Source organism: Vulpes vulpes, chromosome 7 (genome assembly GCF_048418805.1).
Source record: "Vulpes vulpes isolate BD-2025 chromosome 7, VulVul3, whole genome shotgun sequence".
In the NCBI taxonomy this organism is placed as follows: Eukaryota; Metazoa; Chordata; class Mammalia; order Carnivora; family Canidae; genus Vulpes; species Vulpes vulpes.
Window position 1 is genome coordinate 49,403,864 of NC_132786.1, and position 21,937 is coordinate 49,425,800.

Below are 21,937 nucleotides of genomic sequence, written 5' to 3' on the forward strand. Positions count from 1 at the left end.
ATGTGAGATCTGTCCTCAGATTATGTCAATTAACCTTCTTAATGATTCCCACATCTGCCCATTTGTCTTCAACCTCACTGCCCATATCCACATCTTCCTCTGTAAGTTTTAACTGGACTCTCTGCTTCCTACCTCTTGCAACGGTGATTCGTCTTCCCAATGTCCAAAATGATGCTTGCAAAATGCAAATCTGGTTATTGTACATGTTGCTTAAAACTCTTCAAAGGCTCCCAATAAGAAAAAAATCAAAGTGTCAGTGGAATACATAATATCCCTCTGATATGGTCCCTGACGACTATCACCCTTGTGTCCTGTCCCTAGCCAGAATGATAGAGTCTATCCACACCAAGTTACCTGACATTTTTCCTCCCTGCCACTGCATATCCTATACAGTTTTCTCTACCTTGAATAGCCTCCTTCTTTTTTCCCCCTTTCAATTCCCAGTCACCTGGAAATTCTTATTTGCCCTTCAAATCCAGCTCTAATATCCCTTCTTCTGGAAACACTCCTTGACACCATCCCCAAGAAGAGTTGAATATTTCACTCTTCATCCATGTATGGAATGCTGGCCCAGCACTCAACCCATAAAGCGGTCATGTTTTACATCTCCATCTCCCTTGTTTTATTACTGGCTCCTAAAGGACAGAAAGGGGGCCTTATTCACCATCTCATTCCCAGCACCCGGCATGTCAGAGATGCCCAGTGAATGCTTGTTGAATGAACGCACAAATGAATGAATAAAACACAATACACAGTGATATTTGACATATAGGAAATAAATAAGAGGCAAAACTTACAGTATCTATCCTAAAAACCTGGAACAGTAGTAGAAAAATGAACAGAAATGAGGAAACTGAAAAGCATGGGGACCAGGAAATCAGCTTGAGGTGAGAAAAGAAAATGATGGGTTTGTGTTTGAACAGGTTGGATTGTATAGTACCAGTAGATGGTTAGAAAAACAAGATCAGAAAATAGATGAGAGTTCAAGGTTAAAATTGTAAGTTTGAGAACTAAACTAAGAGAGATGATTTTGTTTTTACCAAGAAAAGAGTTTTCCAATTAAATGAGAGTAGAACAAACAATTTTTGCTGACTTTCTTCTAGAAAGAAAATGTTAAAGAACTTTCTAAACATAATTTAAAACAATACATGAAAGTCACATTTAACAGAATCATTAATAGTTTATCATAATCCATTTTTTTCAGTTGGTCCTTCATTTTTCATCTCTATTATCATACTCTCTAAAAAGGGAACTACAAAGAGAAAATATGTGGAAGGGTCATCCAGAAAGTACTTTTTCTTAGAATAGTACCCAAACCAGAGGCAGAAACCTCTGGGAGTGATTAGGGCTGGGTCGTTGCTTCTTCTCTAGAATTTTCCCTCATAGCAATGCCCACCCCTACCCTGACAATCTCCTCTGAACACTTTCCTGCTGACCTCAGGGAACAGTAGGATATAGAAAAACTGCCTATTTCATGTTCCTCCTCCTTTCCATTCTCTCTGCAAAGCCTGAAGAACTCATCAGGGATTATACTGATGGTGTATAGGTGGTATTTATATCTAAATGACACCAAAATGGTATGTAAAAAGGCAAGAAACAAAAAGCATATAGTCAACTGGTTATATAAGCCAACTTGAGATGAGGTATGAGTGATTGATTAGTGCAATTACACACGCCAAATATCTAGTCTGATTTTTTCTTTCTGAATTGACCTCTGGAGGTGTGTGTATACCACACAGAAACAGCCAGTAACGGACAGGGGAAGTGTGATTTGCAGTGAAACAGCCAGCCCAAACAGGTAAAATCAACAAGAATATATGATGCTTGTTTTCGTGCTAACCCAATGTAGGTGGAGCACTGGAAAATGTTTTAAGACCAGAAAACAGCTATCCCCTGGGACTTTTACATAATTCACCACAATGGGCAAAGTAGTACCAATCCTGGCTGTGGGATTTACACTACTCCAGGCTGGCACTTTGCTTATAGCTTCCTGAAGCTCTTTTCTTATCAGTTTCCAAACCAACTTCCAAAGAGACACACTATTAAAAGTGTGTTACAGCTCTGCTCTCCTGGACTGCTACGGGGCCATCATATTGGGCATGAAGTCCTAGAGCCTCATTTTCACATTTTCACATTTTTAAAGCATTTCCTACTTCTCTACCCTCCCCACTCTCCCCTGCCTCGTGAATCAGGACATCCTGGGGTGTAATGCCAGAAACACTGGATTCCACACTGCGGAATGGAACCATGACAGGACCCTCCCCAGACTCTCCTAACGTTTATGCCTACATCAGGCAGACAGTGGTGTCAGGTGAACCTCGGTGTGGATCTTACACAAATTACTCAACTGCAAAGAAACTATCTCCTTACCTGAAAAAAAAAATTGGAATAATAATAGCATTCTAAGGGACTTGTCGTGGGGATGAAGTAAGGTGACACCAGCACAGCAATCACTACAGCACCTGGACCCTAGAGATACTCAGTGAATGCTTGGCCCCCTCTTTTTCCTCCACGCAGTTTTATCCAGTTTAGGGTCCCCTTGGTTCACCCTGCTCCACTCAGCACCCACATAGGACCCACATAGGACACTCTCAACTCCTAGGGTCTGTCACACTCACCCCTCATGTGTCAAAAACTAAGTTTAGAGACTGAATTTGAGGGAGGTGACGATTGCTCCAATCACAATTAAACTGTATTTTGAGTATAGTGATGAATCATCTTCCCGTGTGTACTTTTAAATGGTTCGTGGCATTGAGGACGTTTGCATGACACTTTCACTTTTCCGTTTCTCTGTTTTCAAAAAAACTACATTTTGAGTATGTTCGTAGATGTATCCGTGTATATTACCTAGGCCCATAAATACGTGCTACTGTAGGTGCTTAACTGCAGAAACGCTGAATAATTCGTGACGCTGTGCCAGGCCCTGTGCAGAAAAGCAGCTCACCTCATTCTCAAGGTAACCCCACGAGAGGAGCGCAGTTCTTGCTCCCCTCTTACAGATGGAGACACTGAGACCTAAGGACGTCGGGTAACTTCGCCTAACGGGAAGGTCGCACAGCTCATAAGTAAGTATCTCAAACGCGCTCAAAATTGCTAAATAACCAGCTGCATTTAGGAGGCTTTGGGTTTTCTTTTAATGGGCAGCCGAGAAGCTGTGGTTTTAGCGCGTTGAGCTTTGAACGGAGCGCGCCGCCGAGCCGCCAGGAGAGAAGCAGGGGGACAGGTGCCCCTTTAGGAGACCAGGGGACGTTGCAACCCGAAGCCTCCCCCAGGGCCGCCGCCCGGAGGTCGGAGGCTGCACCCAGCCCGGGCTCGGCTGCAAACTCCCGCGGGCCTGGCGCGGCTCTTTCTTCCAAAGTTGGAGCTCTCCTTGGTGGGAGGCGGTGGGGAGGAGGGCAGGCGGTGACGTCACTCGGAGCGGGGATAAAGCTCCCCGGCCGCGCTCCGGGCGAGGGCACTTTCCGGGGAGCCGAGCGGCCGTCGGGCTCGGGGACCCTGGGCGCCCGCTCCGGGCCGCGCCAAGAGCACCATGCCGCAGAACGTGGTCCTCCCGGGCCCCGCGCCCTGGGGCTTCAGGCTCTCGGGGGGCATCGACTTCAACCAGCCTTTGGTCATCACCAGGGTAGGTGCTTTCCGTTCTCCGGCTGCGGGGCGGGGCGCTGGCGCGCGGGTCCCCCGGGATCCGAGGGCGGCCCGCGAGCCCCGGGTGCGCCGCGCTGGGTCCCCCGGCACCGGCTCAGAGCTGAGGCGCGGCAGCCACCTGGCGAGCGGTGGCCGCCCCAGGGCTCCCCGTCCGCAGCCCCTGGGTGCCCAGCAACGGCCCAGGAGGGGTGCCCTGACAGCGCGACTGCGCCTCGGCCCAGAGGAGGCTGCGGTGGGGGGCTTCTGCCCCCAGCCCCAGCCACCCCGGGGTCCTTTCTGGAACAAAAGAAATGAGGGCCCGGGAGGAGGGAGGAGTGATCGACCTCGGCGGGGGTTGCGGTGGTTCCTGGGACCTCGGTGCGCACCTGAGCGCGCTTCACCTGCGGACGGAGCTGCGGAGGGGGGAGCTCAGCGCGCAGCCGGGTCGGCCGACTTGGGGCCGCTCCTATCAGCCCAGACGGGGAAACTATTACTAATGTGTTTTCCTAGGTTTCCAAGCATTTTGGGAAGAAAAAAAAAAAAAGTCTCCAAAGCTGGGAATTTGGCTTAGGAATCATCTCCTAGAACTCAAACTACAAAGAAAATGCGAGCAGATAGTTTAGTTTACCTCATGGCAAGTCACCAGTCAGCCTAATGACTTTGAAAAGTAATACTTGACTGTCAGAGTCAAGTTTGCCTTACTTAATATTCCCCCAGAGTATTGTCTAATTAGAAAAAATAAAGAAAGAAAGATAAAAATAAAAAGAAAGAAAAAGAAAGAAAAGGGAAATTTAGGGATTTCTGGCCTGTTAGGAAATTTCTAGTTGGTCTAGTTGACCAACGCAAGTGTTTTTTTTCTAACGCAAGTGTTTGTCTTACTAGAAAATTATTTGTTACCACTAAAAGGCATTTTTAAACACATCTAAAAGCATAAACTTTCAGAATATTATACTTTTCTTATGTTTTCTTTCCTTCCTTACTTCTTATATTGTATTTTATAAATGTATGCCTTATAATCTGATTTACTCATATAGATTTTTGAACAAGGTAATATCTTTTAAATTCTGTTCTACTTATATATCTATGAGATTTGGGAACCAATGTCTTTTTGTAAATATCTCAAAGCATGTGCCACACATACACATACCATGGAACATTTCAAGCTTTGTTTTACATTTTTCAAAAACATATAAACACATCTGACATGTGTTTTTGTATGAGACATGAAAACTTAACATACCCCCCAAAATGTTCCTAAGTAAATTAAGCAGAAAATGGTTTAGTGATCTGGGCCAAGCAATGAATGCCTTTTATGGAACTACCAACCAAAACAGTTTCCATTATCTCTACTAAGAAATATTTTTTAAAGTTTCTGAAGTATAGTTTTCATTTGTTTAGATTAAAGGAAAATAAGCTGTTGAATCCTAACAAAGGATAAATCACATTTCTAGTAAATCCTAAAGAAATAATTTTGTCACCAAAACCTTTTAAGTGATTTATAAAAGAAATATCTTGCTATTACTATGTAACATGTCAATATGATTAATCCTATGTTTGAAATGTTGAGTTGTTGACATTACAAACAATGTTTATTTTAAAGCAGTGCTTATATATCCCAGTTGGACTACAGGAGCTATTGGCAAATGTATTTGATATGACAATTATTATCTGGGAAACCAATTCTTTTTCGAATTTCTAATTCATTACTAATTTGTATCCTTCATTTTGTTATTTTCAATAACAATGCATGACTATAAATGATTATCTCATTTAATTTCAATTAATTTAACTTAAGAATAGCAGGTTAAATTCAACTATTTTGTATTCCAAGTGTTCCCCAAACCACGCACATAGCAGATGCATGTTGAATAAATGAAAGCTTATTCACTTCAACCTTTTTGCCTTAGTGAAAACCTAATTGAGAATGTTCCCACTGAAATCATAAGAACAGTAAAAATCACTTGTAAGGAGAGTAAAAGATATTACATGAAACTGATTATCAGGGTTGTAATAAAATAGTAAAATTTTATTACTTTTATAATTTTTGTATTTTATTAAATGGTAGTGAATAAGATCTTATGTGTATTATTGTACTTCGATGCTTGCCATGCACATCTCTTAGCCCTTTATACTAACTCACTTAAACCTCACAATAATCCTGTAAGAGTAGTTACTACTATTCTTTTTGCAGATGAGAGATGAGGCTTCAAGAGTTTCACCAACCTGCTGAAGATCACAAATGGTGGGACAGAACTTGACACTAGTTCTACTTGCCTCTGCAGGCTGCATTCTAAAGTCTGCACATGTAGAACAAACAAATGAACAAAAACAAAACAGTTTATTGTACAGATCTTTCCAAATAGATGTTTTGCGCCATCCACTTCATCATCCCCTGGTTCTATTGATTCTCTGTCTTTACGATCTACCACTTGCCTTTTCCCCTACCTCTGTCCTTATTCAAGCTTCCATAAATTCACACCTAGGTCTTTGTCTCCTCTCTCCGATTCACTCTGCATTTGTCTGACCAGCCATCTTCAGGAAATGCTAGGTTGCTTCTATCCTCCTCATTCTTAGAAACCCTTCATTGCAATGCCAGTTTAGAGAGAATAAAATACGTGGTCTCTGAGCACATTCACGGCCTTCACTCCCTTCCAAACTCAAGTTTCCAACTTCATTTCCTCTCTCTTCTTCCCCTAGATTAGGTAGTCATGTCACTACTCTGGACAACTTATGATTCCTCTATCTGTTCACAGCTGCTATCATTTTTCTCCAGATTTTTCCTCTCTGCCCTACCTCACTGTCCTCTCTCTAAGGAAACTCAATCAAACACCACTCCCCTAGCCTTCTACTCATAATAAGCATTTCATCCACTTGGTTACCATAGCTCTTGCCTACAACCTCTTTTTACATCATGCCTTGCACCACAGATGCTTGAATACATCTGTATCCCACAAATTGCATGCAGGAACTTTTAAATTTAGAGGCCACTCAGTGCTGAGCATAGTGTCTAGTATGTCATCTATGCTATAGGAATATAGACACAATATGAATGACTGATTAAATTGTTCACTTTTTATATAACTATTATTGTCATAATAGGTGCAGAGTATATCCTCAAAGATATTCTCCAAGACAAAAGTGAGAATTGCTTTCTTATTAATCTGTTTTAGATAAGTTCTTATATATGCAAAGAATAAAGAAACCAATGCCTGCACTTATTACCACACAAAAATTCCTATAAATGAGATACATTTCTCAAGTCAAATCAATTTTTGTCTTCCTTCCTACAAGCTATCACCTTCCCTACCTACCTCACACTTTGCAAATGCAAATGATCCTAAGCAATGGGTCTCTACTCCGCCAGAGTTGGGGGAAGGGTTTACAAATGTAACTCTCTCCAGCAATTGAAATTACAATTCACAAAATTCGGACAAAGGGTCTCCACCCTAGAAATAATTTACAATACAATTAATCAGCTGGGTGAATCTGTATCATAAAAGACATCAGAAGTAAGGTAAACCAAACACCAGACATTCTCAAAAAAAATTAGCAATGCATTGTGATATACATATTTTGTAGGAGAATAGTTTCTAGGCAATAGGTGTGCTATCTTTTGTGCAATATAAACTTGGCTCTTGGATGTGAAAGGGTTGTTACTGCAAACACCGTATATAACTGGCCTCTGCTTTTCACAGAATAAATCTGAGGTTCACATCTCTAAGTGAGCAGCTTTTCTTTTTCTGGCAAGAAGATTCTAAGGAATCTCTCTTTTTTAAGCGTTTGGACCACCCAGAAGGTGGATCTACTATCACAGCCAAGTTACAGATGGTTTGTTTTCACAAATGGTCCAATTTGGAATAAAGTACAAGTTTCTTTTGTGTATATGACGTAAGATTATTATATACATCTGATGCTGGTGTGTCCTTTCCCACTCAAAGCCTCCTCCCCTTCTTCCTCCCTCCTTCCTATTCAGAGCACACTCAGAGCCAACATCACTGTAACTGAGAACACTACATGGACTTGGGTATCAATATAGAAAACGTTACTATAGTCTTAACTTTTGCAGGCTTGAGCATAGAAAAATATTTTACTTTACTATAAACAATTTGAAATTCGACCTTTTAGTAAGAAGTCTTCACAGGTGAATGCAATCCTTTACCAGGATTCAAGTGTAGTAGGAAGGTTGATGGGAAAACCTATTTAATTTTAATTCTACCAAAGATATAGCTGAATGGAGATGCTGGGTCATATGTTCATAACAGTCCTACGTCCCACAAATATCTCTTAAATGCAGAATGTACTGTATGTGGAAGGCACTTTGGGGGATACGATGATAACTTAATAGGTTTGTACTCCCTGAGATGCTCCAATATGAGAAGAGAAGGGACATACATGTACGTAAACTACCATGACACATCCTGTTCAGGATTCCATGAGAAAAGCATGGCAAAAGAGATAGGAGGAGTCAGGGCAGAGATGAACCTGTAGGAATGTCCTTGTAGAATAGTGGAAGAGTTTGAACAACAGAGTTAGCCCTATGAGGAATTGCAAATTTTTACTGGATGTGTGATCCTAAGCAAGTTTCTTATACTCTGAGAGCATCGGTTTTCTCATCTTAAAAGAATGTCTTGAGAATTCAGTGAGATAACGGTTCTCAGTAATACAATGCGGGTAATAATAACAATACCACAATGGTTCTCAACCCTGGCTGCACATCATATCCATCCAGATAACTTATGAAACATCCATGCCCAGGTGCTACTTGCAGAGGTTCTGATGTAACTGGTATGAAGTATGGGCCTAGAAATGCAGAATATAGTGGGGCAATGGAGTTTATTGGTAGGCAACAGAGAACAACTGAATGAGCTTTCTCACTATTTTGGTCCATGTCCCACAGCATAGCCCTTCAGTGTATACTTGTCTTGCCCATAACTATTTCACTTTTATTCTTAACATAAAGGTCTCACCAGAGGGGACGCATGGGTGGCTGAGTCAGTCAAGTGTCCAACTCTTGATTTCAGCTCAGGTCATGATCTCAGGGTCTTGAAATTGAGCCAAGCCCCACATTGGGCTCCATGCTCAGCAGGGAGTCTACTTGAGATCCTCTCTTGCCTTCGCCTTCTGCCCCTCCTCCTGCCCTCTCTCTCAAACAAATAAATAGATAATTAAGTAAATCTTTTTTAAAAAGTCTCACCAGGGCCATATCTTGTGTTTCCCTCTTGTCTCCTATAGTAAGTAGAATATTATAGATGCTTTATCTGTGATTTAAATTAGTTTTTTCCAAAAGGACCTACATAATAGGTTGATATGAATAATAGGGAACATCCAAGGCACTTGTTAAAACTTAAATTCCCTAGTTCCTTTCCTAGAGCTTATGATTTGTGATTCCAAGCATCTGGAGTGGAATGGTAGTCTTTATGTCCAGCAAGGACCCCAGGCGATTCTTCTAATTAGACAAGTTTGAAAACATGTGCTACATGACTGATGGCAGTACTATTTTCAATGATTTCTCTAATGCATTTGATATTTGAGACTGTAATGACCCTAATAATAAATAATCCATTGAGAAACTCTTTGCTTCATTTTAGTTCTCTCTTCTCCTGTTTTGGGGGGAAATGTTAATAATAAACTATGAGCAATAACATAAAGTAATAATATATTAAAGTAATACTATAATGTAATGCTGGGACATAACATACTTTTATGTCTAAAAAGATAGTTTTACTTGCTAAAACCGGGCCAATTTAATGGTCGTTTTCTCATCACTAACCTAGTTGAACTAAAGAACTAAAAGTGAGAGGACCATGTGTTCTCCCTCTCTCCCATCCCTCTCTTCTCCATCCTTTTTTTTTTTTTTCTTATCAACTCCCCCCATAGAGATCCCAAAACATCAATCACTAGGTTGATGCAAAGTCAGAAGTGGGTTCTGGTGTCACCATCAACCGTCTTTCTTATTTGACTTCTTAAACCACTGCTGATATAACCAAACAGCTGTTCTCATCTTAGTAGGAAGCCGCAGGTTACTTGGACATTTATCCTCCTCTGAAAAATAGTCTTCTTTGTCCACTCTGTCTTAAAGTTGTTGTGATGGTCAAAGTTATTGGAAAGTGCATATTTACAAATATGATATTTGGAGTAAATATAAAAGTGTTAATACTTACGTATTAATACTCAGTGAAACTTAGTAATGTTCAGTATTGAAGTTCAACACACACCAGATGTCTCAGTTTAAAATTTATATAGACAGATACACACATAATCCTGCCTTCCACTTATCCCAACCAGACCTAAAAAATAATGTTAGACTTCTCTAAATCAAGATTATATAACAAATCTATGTAAGTATATTAGAAAAACTATGTGAGGCTTTAAAAAACAAACAAATTGAGCCATTCTTTCTTATTTTTTAATTCAAAGAAAAGACTTCTGGTCTCAAAAGTTTAAAGATAGTACTGATTTTGACAAACTATAGTTAGAGAAAATTAAAAGTTTAAGATTATTTTTATCCCTGCAAGTCACATGGGGATGGAAACTTTTATTCTCCTAACAGTTCTGGGTCTGGGAGAATTTCCAAATGGAAAACAGCTATGAAATACCTCCAAAGTCTGGGATATAATAATCCCCTTTGTCTTCACCAAGCTTCTATCAACGGTTCCTATTGAAAAATAATCATGATCACTACAATGAGATGATCACAGAAATGAAGTGAGTACAATAAACATTTTAGTGATGAGACTGAAGATCTCAGACATGTAAGAATTTATTACCTTCACAATTTTATTAACTTCTATGAATCATGGCTATCCCTTGGAGCCACAAAGCTAAATAGAATTGATAGCTAGATTAATTAAGTAAATAGAGAAAAAAAGATTGAATGACTGATCCTCAAGTAAAATATCAGGAACAATCTAGTTTACTCCTGAAGCAGTTTGAGGTTTAAGTTAAGTCCTGTGCATTCTTCTGCTCTAAACAGTTGGAACTTGCAAATGTAACAATGATGCATTGATTAATAGCTATAATCTTTGGATATGTAGGGACTAGCTCTTTTTCTTTCATGAGCTCTGCTTTAAATAACCTTTTCATTTATTTTCAGTTATCCATTAATTCCAAACACTGGAATATACACTCCTACACATTAGAAATATGAATAATACTATACATATCTTCAAGAACTTCCAGTCTACTTGCAAAGACAACACACAAGTAAATTAACAAGTACAACTTGTCTTCAGGGAGGAAATGAACAAAATGTAATGGTGGGAAAATAATGGTAGAGGGTCTGGAGAAGCTACTTCAGATGTTTGGGGAAGTCTCTTTGAAAATGTGACATTTAAGTCTAGACCTAAAGGATGAGGAGGAGCAACTGGGTGAAGAGTAGAGGAAACATTTCAGGCCAAAATAACATGTAGAACCGTGAAGAGGGTATACACTTGGTCTGTTTGAGGAACTGGAAGGAAATTGAAATAGTTACAGCACAGTGGGTGGAGGGCAGCAGGAATAGTGTAAGATGGTGTTAAAGAAGTAGGGAAGGTAAGACCAGGTAAAGACAATTAGGCAGTTGTAAATAATTGAGATTTACCCAGAAAAATTAGGAGTAAGTATAGCAATCAAAAACGATACTCAACATAGTAATTAATAATTTCACTTTTTTCTTTTAAACATTTCATAGCTGTATGTTTCCCATATTCTTAAGTATTTTAAAACATTTAATAACTATGTTTCCCATATTCTTAAGTATTCTTTTCATCCCCCCCACATACCTTGTCAACGAAAGAAAGAAAGAAAGAGAGAGAGAGAGAGAGAGAAAGAAAGAAAGAAAGAAAGAAAGAAAGAAAGAAAGAAGAAAAGAGAAGAAAAGAAAAGAAAAAAGAAAAGAAAAGAAAAGAAAAGAAAAGAAAAGAAAAAAAAGAAAATAAAAGAAAAAAAAGAAAAGAAAAGAAAAGAAATCCATGTGGGTTTCGTGTAGACAGCATAAAATTGGATCTTGGTCTTGTTTTTTTTTTTTTTAACCTAGTTTGACAATCTCTGTTAAAACACAGAATATGATGTGGTTAGACCATTTACATTCAATGGAATTTCTGATAAGATTTAATTACAATTTTGTGTCTTGTTAGTTGCTTTTTACTTGCTCAATCTGTTTTTCATTCATGGAGAAGAGGTTGTGTGTGAAAATAAACTTTTCTTGTGTTTACAGTGCCCAGGGGCTCTAGACTCTCAATGTTAACTTTACTACTTTGTCATCATTTTAGCTGAATTCTTCTTTATGGCTAGAATGGTGCCCCCATCTTCCTCTGTGCTCTGATACAAGTAATACAAGTTGCTTACATCTTGGCTTTCCTTGGAGGCACCTGTCTTTCCTTTGATCCAGGCTTAGTTGGTTGCCCTGAAGCTTCAGCTCTCTGAATCGTTCATGAAAAGTTATAATTTTGTATATTATATGGCTCTTATTACTGCAAGAGTAAGTCTCTTTCCAGCTTTCTACATCCTAGATGCTCCTTCATGTGAATTTAAAGCACATTACTTACAGGGATGCTACAGTAGTTTCAATTCAAATATAAAAGCTCCCGGGATCCCTGGGTGGCGCAGCGGTTTGGCGCCTGCCTTTGGCCCAGGGCGCGATCCTGGAAACCTGGGATCGAAACCCACGTCAGGCTCCCGGTGCATGGAGCCTGCTTCTCCCTCTGCCTGTGTCTCTGCCTCTCTCTCTCTCTCTCTCTCTCTGTGACTATCATAAATAATAAAATAAAAAATTTAAAAAAAAAAAAAAAGCTCCCTAAATTTGGTGTGAAATTGTACTCCCAAATAGAGAGTTATGGGTGAAAAAAACCTAAAGAACACATTATTTTGTTTAAAGCAAAGAAAATATGATTCAAACAGGGTGTTAAGGAAGATGTCTTAGAAGAGTTATTTTAAGTAAGATTTAAAATTCCCTGCCCAGTGAAACATTTAAAGTGTTACCAAACTGAAATACCAATTTCAGGCACAAAATTCAAGATATTGCAGAATGTTGGTTTTTAAATGATGCCATGATTTCTTCCAGATTACTCCAGGAAGCAAGGCAGCAGCTGCCAACCTGTGTCCTGGAGATGTCATCCTGGCTATTGATGGCTTTGGTACAGAGTCCATGACTCATGCTGATGCACAGGACAGGATTAAAGCAGCAGCACACCAGCTGTGTCTCAAAATTGACAGGTGCTCTTTAATTAATGGTGTTAAAAATGTGATCTGTTTTGCAGGAGAACCTAAACCAGAACTATAAATGATTTTATCCTCCCAGTAAGAAAGAATGTCACAGGACCTAGGATTTTGACTGTTTTTTTTTTTTTTTAATGTATCGACCACTTTGGTCTGCTTTTCATGAATGCCTGCCAATCTAGTAATTGTTAACAAACGATTTCTGAAAAGAATTCCCTGGAATGTCAGCATAAGCAAAGAAGCTAAAAGAATTCTTTTTCCTATTAAGTGACTATGAAAATAGAACCACTAAAGTTACTGGCCACAGAAACACTGCACAGCATAGCTACTGGTACTGCTGTTCTAAATGTGGTAGAGAATGGAATGGAATTTAAAGAGTCTCTTAAAAGAATTTCTCGATTTGCCAAAACATGATCATATTGAAAATTGGTGGCTAATACCCTGTATGCCATTGGCTATTTTGTACAGAATTCAGTCCAGAAGAATCTGACAAGGTGTATAAGAGTGCACATGCAGTGAAAGTGTTAGAAATGAGACCTTTATATATATATAAATGAATGGAAATGAGACCTTTCCATATATATATGGAAATTGAAACTGATCCTTGGCCATCATAACCCTGATCTGAAACAGAATTGTGAAAATAATGGCTGTGGTTCAGAAGGCACAATCAATCAGCCAATCTACCATTTCAGGGGTAAAATGGACTCTTTCCCTATTTCTGTATAACTAGGGTTCCTGCCAAGTGCACAGTCCTTTAGAAGCTCATGGTCCCAAACAGATACATGAGAAGGACATGAGATTGACTAAAGCTCATTTCCTTGATGCCAACAGCAAATCCCTCTGGCAAACCACTCACCACTCCTGTGGTGGCCTGGGTAGGATAGGAAGGAAACCTAGGGAGTCTGCCTCCAGAATCTTCCTCTTCTGGGCTGTTCCCTGCAGGTATTACCGAGACTGTGCAATGTCTTTGCCTTAGTCAGTTTGGGCTCCTATAACAAAAATACCATAGACTGAGTGGCTTAGACAAAAATTTATTTCTCGGGATCCCTGGGTGGTGCAGCGGTTTGGCGCCTGCCTTTGGCCCAGGGCGCGATCCTGGAGACCCGGGATCGAGTCCCACGTCAGGCTCCCAGTGCATGGAGCCTGCTTCTCCCTCTGCCTGTGTCTCTGCCTAGCTCTCTCTCTCTCTGTGACTATCATAAATAAATAAAAATTTTTAAAAAAATTTATTTCTCACAGTCCTGGAGGCTGAAAGTGTGAGACCAGGGTTCCAGCATGGTCAGGTTCCAGATTATTTCCTCACTTGGCCTTTTCTTGGTGCGTGGACACAGAGACCAAGATCTCCTGTCTCTTCCTTTTATATAAGGATATTAATCCTATCATGACAGTTCCACCCTCAGGACCTAATCTAATCCTAATTACCTCCCAGAGACCTCACCTCCAAATACATTGAGGGGTAGAGTTGCAGCATCAGAACTTGGTGGGGAGGGGGACACAAACTTCAGTGTATAGGAGTCCCCCGTGCAATGTTTATTCATTCGAGTTTCCCCAAAAGTACCCAAAAAAACTAATTAGTTGGGAGAATACAGAATAATTGAGCAAGGAGTATTGCTTTTGCTTAAATTATCAAGGTTTGATAGTATTTTCATAAATGCTATGGGAGATTAGAGTATACTAAAACTGGAAGTATCATTAGAATTTGGAGTTTACAAAATTTCTTTTATTTACAGGGGAGAAACTCGCCTATGGTCTCCGCAGGTATCTGAAGATGGAAAGGCTCATCCTTTCAAAATCAACTTAGAATCAGAACCACAGGTATGAATTTTAGAGTAAATGATATTCATATTATATTCCCATTTAAATCATGTGGATGCCTTCCAAGAGACAGAACTGGCAAATATAAAAAATTGGAATAAGCCACATGATGGAGCCATTATCCATCTTTACCCTGTGAGATTACTTTATATTATCCATGTCTTTTTACATCAAGAAAAAAGAGAAGTATCCCCAGGCAAGTGCCTTGTTAAAAGACAAATAGGTTCTCAGGATAAATTTGGCTATGTCTACCTACAGTCCACTTATTTTTTTCATTCTTTATGATGGACTTCTCCCAAAGGACTATGACATAATCCAAGAAGTTTAAAATGTGAAAACAAAGCAAAATGAAATTAGGGTCTACCATTTGAAACAGGTGTCTCTAATCTAATAATTATTGTGAACTTCAATTCTTCGAGGTCTTCATTCAGATCTTATTCTACATCCTTTTTAAATTCCCAGTTCTGGCGATCTGTGATTAAGTTTACTCTACAAAAAAAGGGTTTCACATTATGTAATGATGGTGAAATTCTATCCATGCAGTAGAATCACAAAAGACAGAGGATTTTCCCTTGAGGCAATTCTAATGAGCTAAATTAATCTAATAATCTGATGCTTATCTGATTATGTCTGCTTTCAAGAGCTCCAAAAGAACTGAAATTAAGCCAACCCTCAGTTATGCTGTATGGGAAAATGTAATTAAGAAAAGGATTTTAGAACCTCTCGTTAGCCAGAGGTTTCCCAAGTTTAGAGAGACAGAAATATAAATTGGGTATCCTTTTTTAAACAAGTATTCATGCTAAATGGATTAAATATCGCCAAGCTGTAGTTTCCCTATATATCTCCTGAAAATGCATTGAAGACATACTTGTCACTTATGCTTCAGCAGCACTTCCCTTTCCAGGATCACCAACTCCTGAATTCGTGCTTCCAGTTTTTCATCCTCTCCATAAGCCTCCACTTTCTCCTTGATAAAACACATTTAGCGTAACAGGTACCTGTTTCTCATAGGGCTTCGCAAAGATTTAAATTAGATTTAAATTAAATTTAAAATATTTAAACTATTTAATGTAAATTTTTAAAATTTGAAATAAAATAGTTTTTAAATAAAACACTGTAGAGGGGATCCCTGGGTGGCGCAGCGGTTTGGCGCCTGCCTTTGGCCCAGGGCGCGATCCTGGAGACCCCGAATCGAATCCCACGTCGGGCTCCCGGTGCATGGAGCCTGCTTCTCCCTCTGCCTATGTCTCTGCCTCTCTCTCTCACTGTGTGCCTATCATAAATAAAGAAAAATTTTAAAAATATATTTAAAAAAAACACTGTAGAAAAAGAACTTGGTACATAGAATTGTTCATAGAGGTATTCAATTTAGTGGGAGCTTGCGGTGATACCATTCTAGTTCCTACACCCTCACACCAGGCCGTGATGGGTAGGCCTCTGGCATGTGATAGGACTTCCTGGACACCAGGAATGCCTTCCACATTACTATTGCAAGGGTCATTACAGATTACTTTGGATTAAAACTTTATATTCAGTTCAGATACAATCTCCTCCAGGAGAAGAAGCATCCTTAGTAGCTTAGTCTTTAGAAGGCATGAGTTTATTAGGTCCTTGACCTAGACTTCTAGCTGGAAGAAAGGAAGAGCCTGGGCCTAAAAATCACTATGATTAAAGGAGGAAAAGACAGGCGCCCAAACTGAGGGAGCAGGATATGGAATATCCACGAAGATGGGAATTGCTGTGTCTGTTCTCTTCCCTCAGAGTCTCCCAGGTATGACACACAGCAAGCACTCAATAAACACCTGACCCATGAGTGAAAGGATCTGGAGGTGAGGCTCTACTAATGAAGTGCCTTTTCTAACCCTGCCCAGGAGCACATCTGGGAACCAGTTCTCAGAACAGTGCTCAGCTGCCTCGAGCCCCAGCTGCTGCAGGCTGAGTGGTCATGCAGGTTAAGTGGGATTTAGTTCAGGTAAGAGCTCAGCTCTTCAGGAAGAGAGAGCAAATGATGAAATGGATGAGATAGGTAATAAATGTGGAGAGAGAAATAAATAAATAAATATAAATAAATTAAAAAAATAAATGTGGAGAGAAGGGATCTGAATGCTGGTGGTGGCTTACCCCCTGGCATCGGATGTGGATTGGTGAATAATAACAATACTTCTAATCAGCATTATCTTTGATAGAAGGAAAGATTGTAAGAAGAAAAAGCAAAGCTCCCCACGCAGAGCTGTCACTTGTAGATAGTCCTTTGCAGTAATGCCCAAGCCCACCAGCTTCCTCCCACCTTCATCAATTCATCACTTACAGGCAGCACATGAGAAAAAGAAATCGTCATGTGGTGTCTTAAAAAACAACAGAAAGCAAAGTTTAAGGCTCACATATATGCATTTATTGACCACCCAATCTCATTATCACCAGGAAAAAATGCATAAAATTCTGAATTTCCTCTCCATATATAGTACACATCCAAAACTCTTCTGCAAATTATGCATTCATGTATTCAAAATTTCTCCTAATTTTTAAAATCCAATTTCACCAGTATGAGATGCTAAGATATGGGTTAAATGAGAAAGATCTGACCAAAGTACCAAATCTCCAGTGATCCCTGATCATATTGCAGGGCCTGCTCTAGCATGTGGGTGACTCAGCAAGTATTTATTAAGCATGAGGCTGAGCTTAGACCAAGATGGGAGCGTGTGTTTTGCTAACATCTCTCCACAATTGGAGTTTAAGGGAAATTGTTTGAGTTTCCTTCTAGAAGAACCCCCTTTTATAAATCTGCAAGTACTAATTTATGACCATGATTATCCTAAGAACTGGATTTTTTTAAATAGCCCTAATTTTAAATACTCTACCCTCTCATCAGTCATGTATTAGCCCACACGTCCTACATTTTGGGGTTTGACAATATGGACATTTAAGATATGAAACGGGGAAAAGATAGAAAATGAAATAGGTTAAAAAAAGAAAAGGTCAAGATTAGGTTAAAGACTCTAGAAGCCAGTCAGATGGAGCCTTTGAACGTTCCTTTACTTTGAGTCATGACTAATTCTTACTGGCACTCCCTCCAAGAGGCCAGTGTTTGAAGGTCTCAGAGATAAGAACCATTTCAATCCTTCCCCTAATGGGCCAAAGGATTCCTGTCCTTCTGATCCTCGGGCCAGATTTCTGCATGATCCGTTCATATAACTTGGCACTTCAGAATGGACATTCCCTACAAACATAGCTAAACTTCAGCGTAATCCTTGCTATCTGAAATGCCAAAGCAGAAACTTAACAAAATGTAGTGATAAAAAAAGAAAAAGCAGTGAATTTAACTTATAGCATGAGAGTGGAGAAAAGCTAAACTGAGGTTATGTTTGTCTTATTTTATCTTTTTAGTTAACACACTCCATGCAAAAAGAGGTCTTGCAAAGAGAGGTCTTCCCTCCACCCTCCAGAAATGGGACCTCTGCAAATAAAACAACTTTCTGGACAACAAAGATGTGTCATCTGAGAAACAAATGCTATTAATATATCATGCTTTCAGATGCTACTGTAGATTAATAGAAAAGGTCATTGAGCAATACAATATTTGAGTTCTTGTTTCTCAACCCCAGTGAAATGTTTACTGTAAGTTTTGTGAACTCTGCTATTAGAATATAACACTCTTTCATTTTAAAAGTAATATATATCCATTAGGGGAAAGAACATTATATCCTACCACCCAAACCCAGCCACAAATAACAAAAAGTTAATGTATTTCTTTTCAGTGTTTTCTCTATATCTAGCTTTAGGTCTTGAGGACTTTTTCATACACAGGTACAGTAATAACTGACATGAAATTTTTAATACCGAGGGTTTTTTTATTTATCCATGCTATTATTAAATTGTTAAACTTCGTTTTAATGATTTAATAAATTTTGTTTTATCAATTTAGACTTGAATCTTAGGCTTGAAAAGCCTTAGATGCTATTCTAAGCCATTGAATAAATGTTATTTATTTATAAAAAGTTATATATTTATATATAAAAAGCTAGTTCCAGCCGCTGAATGAATGCCTTCCATATAATCCTAACTGTGGCCTATGAGCAGACATATGCATTTTCCCATACAAAGCATTATTGCTCTACACTAAAGGTATATTTTTAGAGCTCTGTGTCCTTCTCAAAAGCTGACATTCTCAAATAAAACATTACCCCCATCTTTGTTTAATGTGAGTTGAACAACTCAAAATTACAATGTAGCTATCACATACAAGAAAGATACTTTTCAGAAACAAAAATCATTCTTTTCTAAATGAGAAGATAGCTGTTTCTATTTCCATAAAAGGACTGCATCCTTGCCATAGAAGATTTGATAATCAAGATGTTTTAGAACTACACATAGAATCAAGTGAGATACGAGTTGAAGTTGCTTATATTTTCAAAGGATACCTTTATTCTACAATTTGTTGATGAACTGGGAAGTGGACTGACTACACAAAACAAGGTTTCTTAATCCCCATTTCCCCAAACTCTTCCCCTATTATATATGGGAAACACTTGAAACGGATCGTTAAAAAAAAAAAATTATAACGGTGACTTTATTTTTCATTTGAGGGGTGAGCATGAGCATAATTTATGAACAATTACGATTGTTCATAAATTACAGACATGATAAAATACTGTCAGTTTCTCAGTATGGCTTGATCAAGTATACAGTCACTTGATATAGTTTGTGTTATTTCCCCACCACTTTTTTTATAAGTAAATAATATATATATGCACATTATCAAACCATGTTTCTGTTGGAGCTGGTAATTGCCTCAGTTCTTGGCCTGAATCTCCATCTCTGGACCACTTCTTCAGGTTAAGTTGAAAGGTGGAAGTGTCTGTGAATGCTGTCACTGCTAAGGTCATTTTAAGGGCTTAGGAGATGGCTGTCACGACCTGCATTCTCCCCGGGATCAGCAAATCCCTATCCAGCTGCCTAACTTTTCTCTGGCAGCTCTAGCATTTTATGAATTCAAGCTATTATTATTCCTTAAGATAAGCTCCTAACATTTAAAAATACTATTGAAAATGCATTAATTAAGAATTAATTATTGAATTCCTAAGTGCTGAGAATCATTCGGATGCTTTTGTCAGGGTAAAATAAACACAAGAGCTGGACTATATTGACTGGTATATAATTTTTTATGGGAATTTTCTATTACTAATGATTTTCCAGAAAAAGTGAAAAGGAATTGAAGGAGAAAAGCAAATTTCTCAATGATTTTGTCTCTTGATTCTATTTGACCGTCAGCGATGATGTAACACTTGGATAGAATGTTGCCTCTCTGTGCCATACTCAAATTTGTTTACCTTTGATGTATCCACTTCATCCTGCTTTTTTTTGGAATGACTCTAGCAGCCCATAAACTAATGCTTTGCAAAGCCTAAATACAAATGTTTGAAGGCTGTATGAGAAGCACTTCCTTTCATGATCCTTTTATGATTATGTGCAGAAAATAGAAGGGTTTTTTTTTATTTTAACAAATTACACATTTGCAACTTCTACAATATGTAACTGAAACTGAAAACAGCAAAGAAAAAGCTTGGCGCTCATTAACTCAGATGCTGCTTTTTGGAAGCACTACTAGATATTATTAGTGCACAAATATTTCCAAAGAAGTTGCCTCATTTACAAGACAGTTACCATCCATGTTTACTTATCATTTTAAGACTAACAAGTGATAAGGGCAGAGACTTTTTTCACCACAAAACCATCATATTACATTAGCTAATTTTTAAAATTAATTCTCTTCACCAAGGTCTTTAAGGCATACTTAAACACACTTAGTTAAAAAAAAAAAAATCCACAAAGCTTGAGTCCTTCAGTTGTGCCTGAGTCACTTTTTTAATTAGCTTGAGAAATTTATAATACACCAAAACTAAATGAGGCAATTAGCTTTCTGTCTATTTTCATATCAAAAAGAGGAACAAAAGTTTGAGTCATGACCACTGTAATTACTTACAATTATTTCCAGTTCACTTTCTTCATGCGATAATAATGACTAATCAGAATGGTTAATCATAAAAAGCCAATCAAAATTCATTATTCAATCAGCCAAAACAATCAGATGGTACCACCATATCAATGCTTGATGACACACGTTTTCACATGTTGAGGGATCAGCATTTTTCTAAAGCCACATTTGGTTGCTTCATTTTTTTCTGCAACCTAAGAACAGAAACTGTATTGTCACCCAACCAACTCCTAGGCAGTGAGCCACTATTCTGGAGGTAAAAATAATGAATCAGTAAGATATTAGTCAATCCAACCACACTATAGGATCACAGGCTACTGTATTCAATTCAGACTTTTCGGTTCAAGAGGCTGTTGTATACTATGCTGTCCAAGGTGATGGGAGAAAATCTACTCTTTACCACCTCACAGATTTTTCAGGTACCATGAGATTTGAGGCACTGGAGTCAAAAACTCAACTAGTATTTGAAGCTGCACCTCATTTGCCTGTTATAACTATTCTTTTAAGTGAGCTCTGCCAATAGACCTAGCTAGATGGGGGAAAAGGGACGAGACGTGTGATTGCTTGCTAAGAACCAAAACAAAGCAATTTGTGGCATGGGTCCCTAAAGGAAGTTGTTGGTGTTCTCAAGCACAAGACTCTGTGCAAAACTCTGGTTCCATCCCAAAGAAAGGAAGACAACCTCTTTTTCTAACAAAAAAGCACCATCCCACAACGACTTCATTTGTGATGACAAGAAGAGAAAAAAGTGACATGAGCAGAATATCACAAGACCTTTTTATTTTTTTAATAAAAACAGCCTCTTTTCAGTAACCTTTCAAAGAATCATAAATGTTTGTACTAGTTGAAATCTGTGTGAAAAGCTGGTGGCACATTCACAAAATTAAACGAAGTCAATGTGAGTGTGTGAGTGAAAATATTGGAAAGATTTATCTTCCTGATGCTGCCAAATGAAAAAAAAAATTGGAAAGAGAATCAGTTTGTGTGTATTTTAGCCTTCCCATTTGGTTTTCTTCTGTTGCTTAAAAGAAAAACATATTTAATGACTTTACAAAATTATAAATCTATATATAAAAACTGGAAAACCTCTTGTGAGGAAAAACAGTCTTTTAATTCTTATTACTTGTTCTAAATTTAAGATTAGACCTTAGTGCAAATCAAGAATTTTGTGTTTGGTGGTAGGTATTAAGAAAAAAACAGCACTTTTACTTGGATTAGTTAAAATGATTTAGTATAGTTATTCATAAATGCTCCCTCTCTTTCTGTTTTTGCTCTTCCATTTCCTAAAATGGAGGACGTTTTATTAAGATA

At 38.6% G+C, this 21,937-nt stretch overlaps 1 protein-coding gene across 3 annotated transcripts in view; it reads left to right on the forward strand.

The window, feature by feature from the left end:
• The first annotated feature begins 3,248 nt into the window (after window positions 1-3,248).
• PDLIM3 (PDZ and LIM domain 3) overlaps window positions 3,249-21,937 on the forward strand; it is a 30,574-nt gene continuing 11,885 nt past the window's right edge. Inside the window, exons 1-3 of one of the 3 annotated variants that reach the window (XM_026018255.2) lie at window positions 3,249-3,622; window positions 12,662-12,813; window positions 14,550-14,634. In XM_026018255.2, the coding sequence (XP_025874040.1) occupies window positions 3,530-3,622; window positions 12,662-12,813; window positions 14,550-14,634 (330 nt within the window). In that variant the 5' untranslated portion in view covers window positions 3,249-3,529. The remainder of the gene's footprint in view (window positions 3,623-12,661; window positions 12,814-14,549; window positions 14,635-21,937) is intronic. The other 2 variants (XM_026018256.2, XM_072763712.1) reach the window with 2 other exon arrangements.